Here is a 16,907-nt window from a genome sequence, read left to right on the forward strand (position 1 = left end):
TGGTGGTAGTTGCACCTCCCAACATTGGAGGCGTTGATGAGAGAAAGAATGGCGAGCCAGTTTGCATTTTATAAAATCTTGTTTTAAAGATGCTGGAGGAACACAAGGCTGTGATCCTTCAGAAATATGCTCGGGCGTGGCTGGCCCGGCGCAGGTTCCAGAGCATCCGACGGTTCGTGCTCAACATTCAGCTCACGTACAGGGTCCAGCGCCTGCAGAAAAAGCTAGAAGATCAGGTAGGTGTTCCCAATGCATCTTTCATACTTACTTTTTCCAATAGATATATTTTGTTCTGGGCCAGTTCCTTAGCTATGCAGTCAAATGTATACCCATGCCAGGAGGTTCAGGTCACATGGACCCTGAGCCGGGAAATAGAAGCACATTTTAAAGGGCTGCTACATATGGTCGTGCAGGTTGTACACTGCACAGGGCAGCTGCCCAGGAGGGCCGGTGGGGCTGAAACCCAGCCTGGTTCTGCTTGGCGAGCCATGTGTTCTGGCACCGAGATGGGCTGCCTGGAGGCAGGGGTGCGTTTTTTAATTTGCACAGAGCTGCTGCTGTCTGGGTGCCAAGCCAGGCTCCCTCAGGGAGTTCTTGGCTCAGAGGAGCTGCAATTTCCTAATCTGCCTGAAGGTCCATATGGCCTACCTGCAGCCCTGCCTCGTGTGAGAAGACTCCCCGTGCCATTCCCACTGCTCTCTGCCCGTGGGCGAGGGCTGTGCAATATGCAGCATCCAGGCCAATGGAGCTCACTCCTGGGCTGCCTCAGTTTATACTGAGAGTCTCCTGAGATGAACTTTAAATGTAGCCTTAGCTATACCATAAGGATCCTTAATGAATGGATCAGCGTGCAAACCAATACACTTGACATTTTGACGCAGTTTCCCCTATTGTGCTGCTGTGTGACAGGCGTGTGTTATGTGGCTTGTGCAGAATATCACTCCACGTTCAAGGTGTTGGCCAAGCTGGTTTCCACTGAGTTGTCTCCCCTGGGCTTGCAGATGGCGATCTCTTCCCCATGTCTTTTTTTTTTTTTTAATATATTTCTATTGATTTTAGAGAGGAAGGGAGAGGGAGAGAGAGAGAAACATCAGCGATGAGAGAGAATCACTGATTGGCCACCTCCTGCACGCCCCTCCTGCATACTAGGGATTGAGCTGGCAACCCGGGCATGTGCCCTGACCGGGAATCGAACTGTGACCTCCTCCCTGTGTCTTCACAGCACCTTCCTTCTGTGTGTGTCTGTGTCCCAACCTCCTCTTCTTATAAAAACACCACTCATCCTGAATTAAGTCCACCCACGTGGCCTCATTTTACCTTAATTCTGTTTAAAGTCAGTCACATTCTGAAGTGCTGGGTGTTAGGACTTCACCATGTGACTTGGGGGCATGGGGAACCTGATCCATCCCACACCACTCGAGTCGCCTGGTGCTCCGGGATGAGACCGGCCCCACAGTAAAAGAGCCCCACCAGCTCAGGAACATTAACCCACCAGCTCTGCCTCGCTGTTGTCGCTGGGACGAGGATGCTCAGACACGCCCTCACAATGATAAACGTGGCCAATGTAACTGAACCTCTGAGAGACTTAGATGCCGTGTAAAGGCTGTGAGAAGCCAAGGGAACGGCTTCTTTATTTGGGAAAAACCCCTGAGCACCTGCTGTTGTTCTCTAGAACAGAGAGAACCACGGGCTGGTGGAGAAGCTGACCAGCCTGGCTGCCGCTCGGGCCGGTGATGCGGAGAAGGTTCAGAAACTGGAATCGGAACTGGACAGGGCAGCTGCCCACCGGCGCAATTATGAGGAGAGGGGGCAGAGATACAAGGCCACCATGGAAGAGGTTGGTGCTGGTTGGGCCTGGCGATCACTGTGAGTCTTCCCATGGGCGGGGCCTCAGCGTGTGTCCCCACAGAGCTCCCGCTGTCAGAGGGGCCTCCCTCTCAGAGGACAGAGGGCAGAGCCCAGAGTCTAGGAAGAAACACAACATGACGTTGCCTCTTCCTTTCCATTTCTGTCAAGAGACGAAGGCCAAGAAGGAGCCCTGTGGCTGCTTCCCCCTCTGCCAGGACCACCTTGGTCCCCTGTTGCTGGCCCATCTGGTGTGAGCCCTGGGCACCTCACCCAGGACAGCAGCGCACAGCTCGGCAGGTCTTATCTCGGCGGTGGGGTCAGAAGAGCAGCAGACGTAAAAACCCAGTGTCCCTGCTCTAAAGCTTGTCTTTGCTGCTGTCCGGCTGGGTGGCCTTAGGCAAGTTGCCCTCACCCTCTCTGAACTTCAGTTCCTCGTATGTAAAACAGAAATGACAAAAAGTAACTTGGCATTGTTGTTTTGAGGATGAAGTTTTCAGGTGAAATCATTTAGCTAAACGCCTATCACAGAGCCCTGCCCAAGCACGAGCTGATCATTTCTAGCGAGGTGTCTTTATTCCTGCCCATCCTGCCGCACTTTTCAAAGTCCTCAGCACCCAAGGTTGTGGCGGCCTGGAGTCCTGGGCGTCTCTGTGCCTCCCCAAGGCCTGGTGCCTGGCTGCTGGCACTGCCCACACTGCCGGTCACCAGCCATCTATCAGCACCTTCAGCTGCCAGCCCGGCAGACACTTGACCAAGAGGAGCTAAGATAGTAGAACTTACATGATGATCACACAGCCTGCCTTCCTGAGTCATAACACTCTCAAAATGTGAATCCACGGTACATCACAGATAATTTACATCATACTAAATAGATAAATACCCTGTGGGTCGAGAAGCTCAAGAAAAGGATAGCGAAGACGACTTGACATGTGAGGTGACCTTGGTTTGGTCTGGCTCCTTGATCTCAGCCCTTGCAGGCTGGGAACTGGCGTCTGCTTGCGGTCACCTGGAGCCCTTGCATGTTAAGGTAAATGCAGCGTGATGCCGCGCGCTGGTGCTGGCGGCTATCCACAGATAGAACGTGTGTGTGTGTGTGTACACATGCATACATACATACACATACACGTGCACACATAATATTTTAAAAAGACACAGCTTTTCACCAAGTAGGACAGTGGTGACCAAACTTAAAATGAGGTTTTTCAAAACAGTTTTTGCTTCCCTTTGCTAGAAATTGGCAAAGCTTCAGAAGCATAATTCGGAGCTGGAAGTACAAAAAGAGCAGATACAGCGGAAGCTTCAGGAGCAGACTGAAGAGCTGAAAGGTAAAGCCCACGGCGGCCAGATTCATCCACCCATGCGTTGGCTTGTCCAGTCATTCTGGAATAACTGTTGGCTGTGAACCGAGTTTTAGGCAGCATCGGGAACCTCTGGTGTATACTTAGTATAAGAACATTGTTGCTCCACAGAAAATAACGATGTTTAAATTGTGGTAATTTACCCTATAGATTCATCTGTTTATTTCCATCTTTGTCAGACAACACAGCAATCCTTGTCTCAGACCCTCCCTGGGCCACTTGCAAGGTACCGATGTTTGGCCATAAGCCTGGAGCCTTTCATCACAGGTGGAGAAGGATGTGTGCCTGTGTGTGTGCATGGGTGTGCTCTGGGGGTTAGGATAATGTTGGGGTCGTGTTTGTTGTTTGCCAAGGATTTACAGTCAGGTTGCAGATCTGTCCACCTTACTCGATCTAAGGAGTACCCTGGCCCTGAACTAAGGGCATGCTTACCTCATGAGCCACAGCTCCCCCAGGCTGTCAGGCACAGATGCTTGGAACCAGTAGTGGTATCACTTTTATTTTTGGGTGCGAAGCAGCCACTCTTAGCCTCGCTCTGTCCATTTGTAGCTTTCCAGCTTGAATTCTAATCATAAGCGCTTGCTAAGCCCCAACAGGCTCATGAACCTGGTGGTTCCTGACCAGGTGGTTTAAATTGCCACACTCAATTGCCTGTCTTTTCCAGGGACCTTTTTCCTTAAGCTCTGACCGGGGGCACATGAGGCCTGAGGGTTCAGGCCTGAGCATCTAGCATCCCCCGGTCCCCCACCGGGTGGAATCCAGAGCACAAGAGCCCTGGGGGGCCAGGTGAGAGTGTGGAGGGGGTGAACATCCCGAGTCCTGTCCAGGAGAGCAGGAAAGGCCGCCCAGATGAAGCCAAAGACGGCGTGCCTCCTGCTCCAGATTCTGTGTGCACCCCGTCTCTAAGGACTGATGATGAACAGGGCAAGGTCAGAGGTCAGGTCTAAGAGTAAACCTTGAACCTAAATGAGGGAAGGCCTTACCCATCGTTACCTTTCTTATTACAATACACTCCTCTTGGGCACTTGTTCTTTTTTCTAACTCTAAGTGGCATTTCCCACAAGACTATTTAAATTCCCACAAGTGTGTCTTGAAAATTACATATTTGGTAGCATTAACATGTTTGGGTGGATAATTTTATAACATCTTCTAAAACGTGTATGAAAACTGTCAAACCCAGTGTTCATAAACTGCTTGTCCCGAGGGTCTCCCTACACATGGCAAACAGTGCTCTGTGAAAGGCACCAGCCTTCACTCATCCTGGGACCTAGACGGAGGGATGTTATCAAAGTCTTTTCCCCTTCTTGAGATTCCGACTTGGACAGAAAGTCACATGTGAGCAGCCTGTTTAGCCTTTTTTGCAAATGGCCCAAGATGGTAAGCCAATTCTGGAGTGAAGTGAAAATTGAAATTATATCAAATATGCTGGCTTCTAAATGTAATCTTAGGTGTCTTCCCTCGTGTTTTCTGGCTGACTCACGATGTTTAAAGCAGTCATTTTGATTCAGGGACATTTGACACTGCACTGGACAAACTATTAAACTGTTGGCTTTTTTTTAACCAAATAATTTGGAGGATTGCTATTGTCACTTCATCCCTGGGCTCCCCTCTGGGGAACCAGGAACCAGGCAAAACTCAAGAATGAGGTGTCAGCTCAGTACAAATAGGGACACCAGGCTCTGATGGACTGCATCTGTCATCCTGCTCCTGTTTTGAAGGGCACCTGTCGTGTGTGGACATGCTGGGGACATGGGATTGTCATGGCCAGAGGCTGTCCAGAACCCCATGCTCCCTTAACCTGAACTGTTAGGGATCCCGTATTTAAGTGAAGACACTTTATTATTTTCTTGGTTATCGTGAATGACTGGTTTCAGTCAAGGCGCCCCCCAGGACACTTGGCAATGTCTGGACACGTTTTTAATTGTCACAAGTGGAGTGAGTAGAGGTGCCACTGGATTCTAGTGGGTAGAGGCCAGGGATGCTGCTCAATATCCTACAGTGCACAGGGAGCCCCCCTACCCCCAGGATAAAGAATTACCTCCCTTGAAGTATCATCATGCTAAGATTGAGAAACCCTATCATAAATTGGTCATTTTCTCCCCAAAGGGTTTCTGTTTACTTTTAATAAAAATATTTATTATCTCAAAGCCAATATGCCTAATTTTAATCAAACAAATGATATTCAGACCAATAAAAATAATATACATGAAACTATTTATCGATTTCAACATGACAAATTTGTGAGGATTATTATTCTGAACCCCCGGACCTGCATTTCTAGTTTATAAAGGTGACAGTTACACTCGTCATCCTGTTAGGAATAAATACACCATGACTGTTCTTGCATTCACACTTTCTTAAATAAGACGTGAAGCAATCCAGGCATTGGTGTGCAGACCTATTTCAAAAAGCGTTGTCTTTCCACAGGGAAAATGGATGACCTCACCAAGCAGCTCTTCGAGGACGTGCAAAAGGAAGAACGACAAAGAATGTATGAAAGATGGGTGGCCTCACAACTGCCACTCTCTCTCTGCTGTTCTCTGCTTTGCTTCTTGGCTTGCAGATAGCAGGTCACAGGCACAGGAGAGCGGGGTGTGCATATTTGTAGGAAGTGAAGACGTGGAGGTTTGCGAGAGCGAATGCCCACCCTGTGCACCTTGCAGACACTGCCCGGGCTCTGCAGTGTGGGCAGGGGACCCTGGGAATTTCCTGCTTTCCCTTTTTTGCCAAGACAGTGAGGAGTTCAGACACTGCCACCCTTTCAACTCCCATGAAGCCTAAGAATTAAGATTGTTGCCTAGGAAATACACCTTCCTCCCTTCCCCCTCCTGTTACACCTGTTCACATGATTCTTGTCCCACACAGTAAGGGATATGAAACCCTCACAGCAACTAAGGCAGCTCCCCATGACCTTGTCAATATTAAACCCTTTACTGATCTCCAATATGGGCTCCCTTCTCTTAAGATGTCAACTGAAAGGCTTTAGATCTCAAAGTAGGGATGCGTGGCAAGGTGTAGGGAAGAAATGGAACATTCTTGGCATCCAGGGTGTAGGGGGCTAGGAGGCTCAGGGCTGCCTGGGGTGGTAGGATGTGCACCCTCCCCATGCAGTTAGTTAGTAGCCTGGGTCTGGGTGAGGAGGAGGATGCCAAAAAGTTAGGGGAGGGAGTATCCAAGAGCTAACAAAGTGTCTCATGATCCTACATCGGTTTTAAAATAGGATATTTGACTCTACCTTGAAAAATCTATTTTTCGCCGAAACCGGTTTGGCTCAGTGGATAGAGCGTCGGCCTGCGGACTGAAAGGTCCCAAGTTCGATTCCGGTCAAGGGCATGTACCTGGGTTGCGGGCACATCCCCAGTAGGAGATGTGCAGGAGGCAGCTGGTCGATGTTTCTCTCTCATCGATGTTTCTAACTCTCTATCTCTCTCTCCCTTCCTCTCTGTAAAAAATCAATAAAATATATTTAAAAAAAAAAAAAGAAAAAAAGAAAAATCTATTTTTCAATGAACTTTTAACTCTAGGAGAGGAGTTCAATTTTTGGACCCTCACTGCGTACTGGGCCACTTGGGAGTGACCATTGCAAGCAGGGGGGCTGGGAGAGTCAGGCTGAGGCCAGGTCACCTTGAGCTCTTTGCAGTCCTCATCAGCACTCACCTGTAGCTCGGTCTGGTCCCTGGTCAGCTGACGGGGGACATCTTGGCCACTGTCACAACCCGACAGAGGCACAAAGAAGCCCACAGTCTGTGGAAACACACCCGCCTCATTTAGGCTACAAATTTAAGATTGTTTTTACATGTGACTGCCGGCTGCAGTCTGCTTCTTCAAAGGTATTTTGCTGGCCTCTTAGGAGCACTGCGGGGTTTTCTTGGTTTTGTTTTTTTTTAAATATATTTTTACTGACTTCAGAGATAGGAAAGGAGAGGGAGAGAGAGATAGAAATATCAATAATGACAGAGAATCATTGATTAGCTGCCTCCTGGATGTCCCCTACTGGGGATCAAGCCCACAACCCAGGCATGTTCCCTGACCCAGAATCGAACTGTGACCTCCTGGTTCATAGGTCTATGCTCAACTGCTCAGCCACACCAACCAGGTTAAAAACCTGAAAACAAAGTTTAAATTTTTGATGATATCTATAAAAGGAAATGAAACAAAAATCTAGTGGGAATGTGACTCTCTTCCTCAGTGATTTTCCTTTTGTGCTATTAAAGCAAGTCCTAAAATAAACCCGTCGACAGTTTAGCAAGTAGAATGATAACTCATAAACTCAGAGCCCCTAGGTCTGCTTCAGTTCTCACTGGGCTGCTGTGTACTATGTTGGCTGGTTTAGGTCATGGATCTCTCTTCAGTTATTTTCTTGGTCATTCATCCATATTTAATTCAGCAACCATCTCACAAGGAATTGGGTTTTCATGGAAGTTGGGGCACCTGAATTTGCGGAAACTTATTCTAGAGCAGTGATTCTCAACCTTCTGGCCCTTTAAGTACAGTTCCTCATGTTGTGACCCAACCATAAAATTATTTTCGTTGCTACTTCATAACTGTAATGTTGCTACTGTTATGAATCGTAATGTAAATATCTGATATGCAGGATGGTCTTGGGCGACCCCTGTGAAAGGGTCATTCGACCGCCAAAGGGGTCGCGACCCACGGGTTGAGAACCGCTGTTCTAGAGTCTTTGAAGGGCTGGATGCTTCGACATATTAAATGACTACACTAACTTGGGTAGGACCAGGCCAAAGCCCTCCAGGATCCTTGGGACTTGGCAGGGGCCAGGACTTGGCCGAATGTGCCAAGGTCTTTGCCGAGGGAAGTGGCCCCTCCATGGGGGGCCACATGGAACTGGGATGGCTTTGGGAATACAGTGCCCCAACCACCACTGAGACTTTAAGTTCAACCTCCTGTGCTGTGTTTCCTCTGTGTGGGACCGTGTTAGAGCCACACTTCTCAGATCAGAAAGTGTAAGAAGCTTCCTTTCCGTCAGCTAAAAATAAGGCCATTATTATGGGAACTGTCACAATAGATCCTAATTAACTTGTCTCCTTTCTGGAGTCTCCTCTTATTTTCAAAATGATGTATCGCTCTAACTCAGGGTAAAGACTTTAGAGAAAATTCTGAATTATTTTTCCTTTTGCTGCCTAGACTTCTGGAAAAAAGTTTTGAACTGAAAACACAGGACTATGAGAAGCAGATGTGCTCTTTGAAAGAAGAAATCAAAGCTCTCAAGGATGAGAAAATGCAACTGCAGCGCCAGCTGGAGGAGGAACAGGCCACCTCGAGAGGCCTGCAGGGGGAGGTGGCCCGGCTGAGCCAGCAGGCCAAGGTAGAGGCTTCCACTTCCCCAGCTCTCTCTGAGTCAGGTCACTGCACAGGGTGTATGTGGGGGGTGAGGGGGAGGGTGGGGTGTGTGTGGGGGTGGGCGGGGTGTATGTGTGGCAGGGGTGGTGAAGGGGGAGCAGCTTCACTTTCCCACAGGATCAGACAACTAAATGCAAATGCATGTGTGAAGCCAGAAGTGAAAGGACCCTGATTGCTTCAGTTCCTCCCAGTATAAACCCCCAGCCACCTTTGATTTAGCAATAATGGCTTTTCCTATTTTAAAGGTCAGCTCTCTTTTTTAAATTACATTTACATAAAGTTACTCAAATATGTTGACCTAGAGAATACGTCCAAATTAAATTACAAATGGACATAAGCTCTTACACAATCCATCATGGTGTTGTCCTATATAATAAAAGGCTAATATGCAAATTGTCCCCTCAACTGGGAATTTGTGCACCAGGCCTCAGTATACCTATAAATGCCTGTATTAAAATTACATTGCCGTACTGTCAGAATCTTACATTTTAAACTGCTACCAGAAACTCTCACAAAAGCAATGATGCAAGCTTGGAGAGTCAGGCTTAACTGGAATTCCTTCCCCACCAGAATGTCCCTGTGTTGTTAAATGCAAAACATTTCTCTGCAAGGTGGGAAAGTTTTTAAGCTTCTACTGAATATGTGAAACACATGTGAGTAGAATGTTTGTGAAGATTTTGCGAATATTATCTGATTGTCATGGAAGAGCCCTGCATGGTTCAGAAGAGCGCTAAGAATCACCCTGGCATTGCCTGTGAACTCCACAGTGGAGCTGACTGTATTCTCTGGGCCTTGGGCCCCTGATGCTGAAAGTGGGGGGTGGGACCACCCAGCCCTGTGACTGCCTCACTCTCAGCAGTCACATGAGACTGCTGTCCCTCTGGAAGTCAGGCCGTCTGGCCACTGTCTGCATCTTGGGGAATGGTATGGCTATACTTGGAGTGAGGCACCGATATTTGTCACTTCCTCTTTGGTAACTAAAACTGTGGTCCAGACTCTCCAGTGTGGCGATTAGTCTCATTTGCAAAGAAAGTGAATGTATCATCATCAAGTTATCTGTGTCATAATCCATCTGTATAAATACACTCACAACTGGTAACCACGACTGAACCGTTACAGAGAGCGGGGCTTTCAGATTGGACAGTCCTGGCAGCCCATCAACTTGCCGTGTGATCCTGAACAGGCCGTTTACTCTATGCAGCTTCAATTTTCTAACCTGTAAAAGGTCACCCTAGTCACCCTCTGGGCCTGTTTTAAGGAAGAGGTTGTGTATGTAAAATGACCAGCAAATGTCACTTTGATCTCCTTTCCCATGCCCTGTAGAAACAGGAGTTGTATGTAGGCCTTAAACACTTACACTCACTGAGAAATGTCAGCATGGGCTTAGTCACCTCTGCATAGCTCCCATAGCTGCAAGCACAACCCTGACATCCTTACTCAAGCTGAGTCGATAGGTGAAAGAGGCAGAATACAGCCCCCCCCCAAACCAGGGCTGCCCCTCAGGGGACCCCGGCACACCCCATGGCCACCCCCCAAATCCTGGGTGCGCCTGGCTCTGCTGCTGCGCCACTCCTTAACCCAGCTGGAGCCCAAACCCACACTTCCAAACGTGGCGGGCTTGCCCACATCCAAGATTCCATCCTACGGCGAAAGATAATCAGCCCCTTTGAATTTCCTTCTCTGGGCTCTCCTTCCTCCCCACCCCACCAAAGCTTGTAGTAATTAGTTATCGTTTCCCTTTAAGTAGGGAAACCAATTCTGTTGATACAACCAAGTAGATCTGGAAATAATTAACAGTATTTGGGGGTAGTTAAACATGTATCAAGGCCACGCTGTATGTATGGGCAGGGATGGTTTAACAAGAGTTTAGCCAAGAAGCAGCAGTGAGGACACCCTGCATGAGTAGACGGTGCTATAAGAGTGTTCCCTCTGTTTGATAAAAATTACAATAGCTCTTTTTTCTTCACCTGGTCATTGCTGTGATTCAGACAATCTCTGAGTTTGAAAAGGAGATAGAGCTACTTCAGACACAGAAGATAGACGTGGAAAAACATGTGCAGTCGCAAAAGCGGGAAATGAGAGGTAACAAAACTACGAGGCACCAAGCCCATGGGTGCAGACTGAATGTATCATAAGTGTCACTGGTGAGGAAATGCTCCTTTGACTGGCATGAGGCTGGTTGGTTAGCTGGTTGGTTGGATATATGGCAAGCTGACTAGCTGGTTGGCTCCGTAGCTAGTTGGTTGGTTGGTTGGATAGCTGGTGGGTTAAATAGCTGGTCAGTTTCTTGGCTGATGGGATGGTTAGCTGGAGACTCTGTGAAGGTAACTGGGCCCTAGAAAGGGAATGGGAGAAATCAGGCAAGAATGTAATTTATACCAGCTCTGCCTTTTCCTCTCAGAAAAGATGTCGGAGATCACCAAGCAACTTCTCGAAAGCTATGACATTGCAGACGTGAGAAGCAGGTAATCATTTTTGCATTATCAAACATTTAGAAACGTGTAACACATGAGAGAGATGATAGACTTTCTTACCCTCCTTATTTTCCAGGCTGTCTGTGGAAGATTTGGAACATTTAAATGAGGATGGAGAACTTTGGTTTGCTTATGAAGGACTAAAAAAAGCAACCCGGTAAGGAATTCCCCCAAGGTTTCTTTTTCCCCCAGAGATAATAAGACTATTGGAAAGTGAAAAGTTTATCTTACATAGATTTGATACATAAAATAATTTCTTACAGTAGAATGATCTAATAATCACTGGAAATATTTCTTTGAGTAATTGGTAACAAAGAACACTCTTTATGAGATAAAATGCTGAGTGATAAAACGCATAACCTATACAGTAAAACTGATTATATCAAACTAGAAGCCTGGTACATGAAAATTTGTGCACTTGGGGGAGGTGAGGGGAGTCCAACCTGTATTCTCTGGCAGTCTGGGACCCCTCGGGGGATGTCCACCTGCCAACTTAGGCCTGCTCCCCGGGGGATCAGGCCTAAGCTGGCAGTCAGACATCCCTCTGGCAGCCCAGGAGCCCTCGTGGGATGTCTGACTGTGGCTTAGGCCCCCTCGGACATCCTTAGCACTGCCAAGGAGGCAGGAGAGGCTCCCACCACTGCCACTGCGCTTGCAGCCGTCAGCCCAGTCTGTGGCTGAGTGAAACTCCCACTGTGGGACGCATTGACCACCGGGGGGCAGCTCCTGCATTGAGCTCCGGGGGGCAGCTCCTGCATTGAGCTGTGCGTGTCATAGCAACTGGTCGTTCTGGGTTGTTCTGCTGTTAGGGTCAATTTGCATATTACCCTTTTATTATATAAGACTAAAGGCCCGATGCATGAAATTCATGCAAGAGTAGGATTTCCTTCCCCTGGCTGCTGGCACTGGCTTCCCTCTGGCACCCGGGACCCGGGCTTCCCTCGCAGCCCCGGCTTCATCTAGAAGGTCGTCTGGAAGGACGTCCAGTCTAATTAGTATATTACACTTTTATTATTATAGCTAAGGTAGCTAGTGTTGCTATAGACAAATAGGTGTGTTTAAATTTAAAGTTTGATGCATTTTTTACATTAATAAACTGTATTTTTAGAGTAGTGCTAGGCTTACAGTAAAATTGAGCAAAAGTTCAGAGATTTCTCATATACTTCCGACCCCCAGACGTACACAGCCATTATCAATATCTCCCAGCAGAGGTTACATTTGTTGTTTTAAAGATTTTTAAAATTGATTTTTAAAGAGAGAGGGAGGGAGGGAGAAGGAGAAAGAGAGAGAAACCTCTATGTGAGAGGGAAACATTAATCGGCTGCCTCCTGCATGCCCCCCACCAGGAATCAAGCCTGCAACCCGGGCATGGGCCCTGACCACGAATCAAACTGGCAGCCTTTCAGTGCACGGAATGATGCCCAACCAACTGGCCAGGGCAAGGTTACATTTGTTAAAACTGATGAACCTACTTTGACACCCAGAGTCATTAGTTTACATTAAGGTTCACTCTTGATGTTATATATCCTATTGGTTTTGACAAATGTATAATGAAATGTATCTTTACCATTATTGCATCATACAGACATTTTTTAAACTATTAGAGTAAAAATGTAACTTTAATAATGTCTAAAGTAATATTTGTTATTAACTGCATGTTAATGCCACATATGCTTTCTAAATTTTATAATTCTGTGTTCCTAGTTCCATAGCCTGTAACGATGTGCACATAAGTACGCTCTCTGTACTTAGCGCTTGGCTCTAGTGGTGGGTTTTCATAACTGCTGCAGGTGCACACACTCAGAGTGAAGACCAAGTGGCTAATTTCTCGGCCCCTCTTCCAACAGCGTCTTGGAGAGCCACTTCCAGTCCCAGAAGGATTGCTATGAAAAGGAGATAGAAGCTTTGAACTTCAAAGTGGTGCATCTAAGTCAAGAAATAAACCACCTGCAGAAATTATTTAGAGAAGAGAATGACATCAATGAAAGTATTCGTCATGAAGTTACCAGGCTGACGTCAGAAAACATGGTATGGTCTCAGCCATGGGCCCCGGTTGTGGGCACTATTCTAGAGATGTTATTCATTAGCCAAGTCATATGCAGTTTCTTGGCAATAAAACATGGATCAGACTTACGTTTTCTAGGAGAGAAATACTTGGGTCAGAAGAGAAACTTATATTACCCCAGGCTGGAGAGCACTCTGATTTGAGAGTATGTGTCTTTTCCATAGGATGGGTCCACATTCTGTGTGTGTGTGTGTGTGTGTGTGTGTTCTAAATCTAGCCAATACCCCTTGGAAATTGACAAAAGCAACATTAAGGTAAAAGGATAATTCAAGAGGGACATGCATTCATGTCAGCCTCTACTCCTGCTTCTCATCTCACCTTTTCAGAGGCCTTCCCTCTTGTGATGCCCATTCTTTCCTCCTACACATGTCTCATCCTTTCTTCTACCTCACGCCTACTGGCATGGAGAAAGGCTTCAGAAATCTCCTCACTCAAAAATATCCCTTTCTTGGCCCTACATCCCCGGTAGCTACCACTCCATTTCTTTCTTCTTTCCTTTTTCTTTTTTGGTAATCCTCACCCAAGGATATTTTTTCCACTTATTTTTTAAGAGAAAATGGAAGGGAGGGTGGAAGGGAAAAGAGAGAGAGAGAGAGAGAGAGAGAGAGAGAGAGAGAGAGAGAGAGAGAGATACATCGATTTGAGAGACACATCGATTGCTTCCCGCACGCTCTCCAACCAGGGCCAGGGAATCAACCTGCAACCCAGGTGCGTGCCCTGGACCGGTAGAACCTATGACCTGTCAGTGCTCAGGCCAACACTCTAACCACTGGGCTGTGCCGGCCAGGGGACCACCCCATTTCTTTGGGGAGTTGTCAGACTCCTCAGCAGCCATCCAACTGCCATCTCTCCATTCACCTCCCATTTGCTCTGTGGCCACCCCATTTTGCCATGAGCTCCTACCACTAACTGGTCTGCATCCAGCTGAGCACAAAGGGTTCATTTCCATCCTCCTCGTTGTCTCTCAGGCCACCACCCTCTCCTAGGTTTCTTATCCTCTTCGCCGTTCACAGGCTGCCCCTTCTCAGCTTCTTTGCTGTCTCCTGCTCCTCTGCCTAACCTCGAACTACTAGGACCTCTCGGGTCTGTGCCAGCAGGTGAGGAGCTGTGGCCCCGGCATAGCCAACACGTGGAGCAGGAGTAAGGACCTTCACATCTTTGTTTGGTCCTTGGGTGAAACTTTCATGAGGAATCCTAGGTGAAATCCAATTGCACAAACAAGTATTCTTCATTTGAGCGTTAGCGGTGTGGGTGTTTTTATAAACTTGGGCAACAGAAAAACTGTTTCTACCTGCCTGAGGGTAGAGGTGACATTTAAAAAACTATACAGGCGGACAAGGACAAAGGATTGAGCCACACCTGGAATGCAGAGGGCGCAGTGCGACCCCCTTGAGGTGGTCCGTCCCTAGATGAGGAAGTGAGGTCTCTGGGTCTGGACCAGAGAGGCTGGCTGCCACCCCCCTCACATCACCCTCCCTCAGCTCAGCAGAGAACTCCCATCCGCCCCTGCCCCACCACTACACACCCTTCTCTCCAGGAGACATCCAGATGGGGACCGTGGCTGTGTGGAACCGCTTTCTCTGAGCGTGCTGGTATTTCTTGTGATGATATAGGTCTCGAGGTAAAAAATCATGATACCAATGGAGTATAATGTCTTAGCTGGCCTTCTTATACAATTCACTAGAGGCCCAATGCACGAAATTCGTGCAAGAGTAGGCCTTCCTTCCCCCGGCTGCCAGCACCAGCTTCTCTCTGGCACCCGGGACCCGGGCTTCCCTCACAGCCCAAGCTTCGTCCCAAAGGTTGTCCTGAAGGATGTCCAGGAAGGACGTCCAATCAAATTCGCATATTACACTTTTATTATTATAGATAAGATGTATCTTCCATGGGGTTAAACGCCTCAGCAATTGGGTTTGCTTCTGACGAGCTCTGAGATTTAAAAGTTCATAGATGAAAGTATTTCATAGTCTAATATTTCTAATTTTTCTCTAAAGATGATCCCAGACTTTAAACAGCAAATCTCAGAACTGGAGAAACAGAAGCAAGACCTTGAAACCCGTCTGAATGAACAGACTGAAAACATGAGAGGTAACTGGACCCCTCAGGGACCTGCTTTTAGAAAAAGGTTTTCTCCACCCAGGACATGACAGAAGTCACTGTACTCGGAGTCTTCACACTCTGACCTCCCGTGGGCCAGGCAGTGGCGTGAATGTGAGGAGTGGGCTGGGTGGAGGGTGCAATAAGGTGCATGGGCATCAAAAGGGGGAAGCTGCCTCAAGCTCTGGGGATTGTTGCCACATAGGCATGCAGGCCCAGTGTTGCTTGATAGTCCTGGTTTTTTGGTTTTTGTTTTTTAAGAGAAGCCATTTTTATGTGAAGTAAAAATTTTATATGAAATATCAAGTTTTAAACAATGACTTAGAAATATTTTAAACATTGTTTATGCCAAACAAAACCTAATCTCTAGCTGGATGCAGCTTAGGACCCCTGACGACTATACATAGGACCAAGCCCAAATCGGAATCCAGTGATATGGCCCCAAGTACTGACCGTTCTTCTCACTGTAGGAAAATTAGAAGAATTTTCTAATGAGTTGAATCACACTCGAGAAGAAGAGGGAATACACCCCCAAGAGAAGGAGAAGCTGATGGATGACATTCATGCAATGCCAGAGGTCAGCGAGGGCTTGAAGAAACAGGTTGAAACTGAACCCAAAGTGGAGAGTAGCCTCCGGCAGGAAGCGTCTCGTCTCACTATGGAGAACAGGGTGAGGACTGGACTAAGTTGATAAGTGACTGCCTGCCTGTGTGCAGATGTCACAGAAGGGGGGCGGGGACAGGCCACCTGGAGCACACGCTGAGCAGCTGTGGACCAAAGCCACAGTCAGAGCACTCTGTTTCCTTTTGCAAAAGACAGGTGGTCTCTGAGGTTGAGCCCACTCAGGGGAGGCTCAGGGCTCACAGGGACGTGCCTGATAAAGCAAAGGGAGGTGGGGTGCAGGGGTCCTGCACACTGTCCCGTGGCGGCACCCACCTGGGAAGACGATGTCCATGTGTTCTCCTGGGGGTATGTCCTTCCTACAAATTTCATAGACAACATGTTCTTCCATGAAATGACCATGGTAGTAGGCAACAGACTTTAAATCATGAAAGTCTTCATCAGGCCAGAGAGAGTTGGGGGGCAGGAGGGAGGGGAGTAAGAGATCAACCGAAGGACTTGTATGCATGCATATAAGCATAACTAATGGACATAAGACACTGGGGGGTAAGGGAGGGTAGGGGTGTGTCAAGGGCGGGGGGGAAAAAAAAGGACACTTATGTAATACCCTTTGTAATACTTTAAGCGAAAAATAAAAAAAAAATAAAAAAAAAAAAAAAAGAAAGTCTTCATCAAATTGAAGAGGCCCTTGTCAAAATGAAATTTGGCAACTCTATGTCGGTCCCCAGCAATTCTTTTGATATTAATTGGTGTGTGAAGCCTACAAGACTGAGACACACTAAAGTAGCAGCTGGGGTGCTTTCCTGGGGGCTGGAAACTGAGGCCCTTCCAGGCCGGGCAGCCTCTACAACGTGCTCAGGGGAGGGCTCACCAGGGCAGTGGGCACCTGGACATGCCCACAGGCCCTGCTCCCCGTGGTCAGGGCCCCCCCATTTTCTATCTCACAGGAAAACCATGATAGGGTGAAATTATATTTTACATTGTCAGGATTTGACTTTGAAGAATGATTATATCTAAAAAGAGGAATCCAGGGAGTTTGATATCTAACAGGAAATAACACATTCCAGTCAGGGGCGCCCAGAT

General features: G+C 47.5%; 1 protein-coding gene across 1 annotated transcript in view; it reads left to right on the forward strand.

Annotated features, from left to right (window-relative positions):
- MYO5C (myosin VC) overlaps positions 1-16,907 on the forward strand; it is a 95,763-nt gene that overhangs the window by 57,626 nt on the left and 21,230 nt on the right. The window contains exons 23-33 of the mRNA XM_006086029.3: positions 90-236; positions 1,673-1,837; positions 3,080-3,173; positions 5,634-5,697; positions 8,352-8,532; positions 10,556-10,649; positions 10,969-11,032; positions 11,118-11,198; positions 12,889-13,069; positions 15,101-15,194; positions 15,674-15,873. Coding sequence (XP_006086091.1) covers positions 90-236; positions 1,673-1,837; positions 3,080-3,173; positions 5,634-5,697; positions 8,352-8,532; positions 10,556-10,649; positions 10,969-11,032; positions 11,118-11,198; positions 12,889-13,069; positions 15,101-15,194; positions 15,674-15,873 — 1,365 coding nt within the window. The remainder of the gene's footprint in view (positions 1-89; positions 237-1,672; positions 1,838-3,079; positions 3,174-5,633; positions 5,698-8,351; positions 8,533-10,555; positions 10,650-10,968; positions 11,033-11,117; positions 11,199-12,888; positions 13,070-15,100; positions 15,195-15,673; positions 15,874-16,907) is intronic.

This window comes from Myotis lucifugus, unplaced genomic scaffold (assembly GCF_000147115.1).
Source record: "Myotis lucifugus unplaced genomic scaffold, Myoluc2.0 scaffold_23, whole genome shotgun sequence".
NCBI lineage: Eukaryota > Metazoa > Chordata > Mammalia > Chiroptera > Vespertilionidae > Myotis > Myotis lucifugus.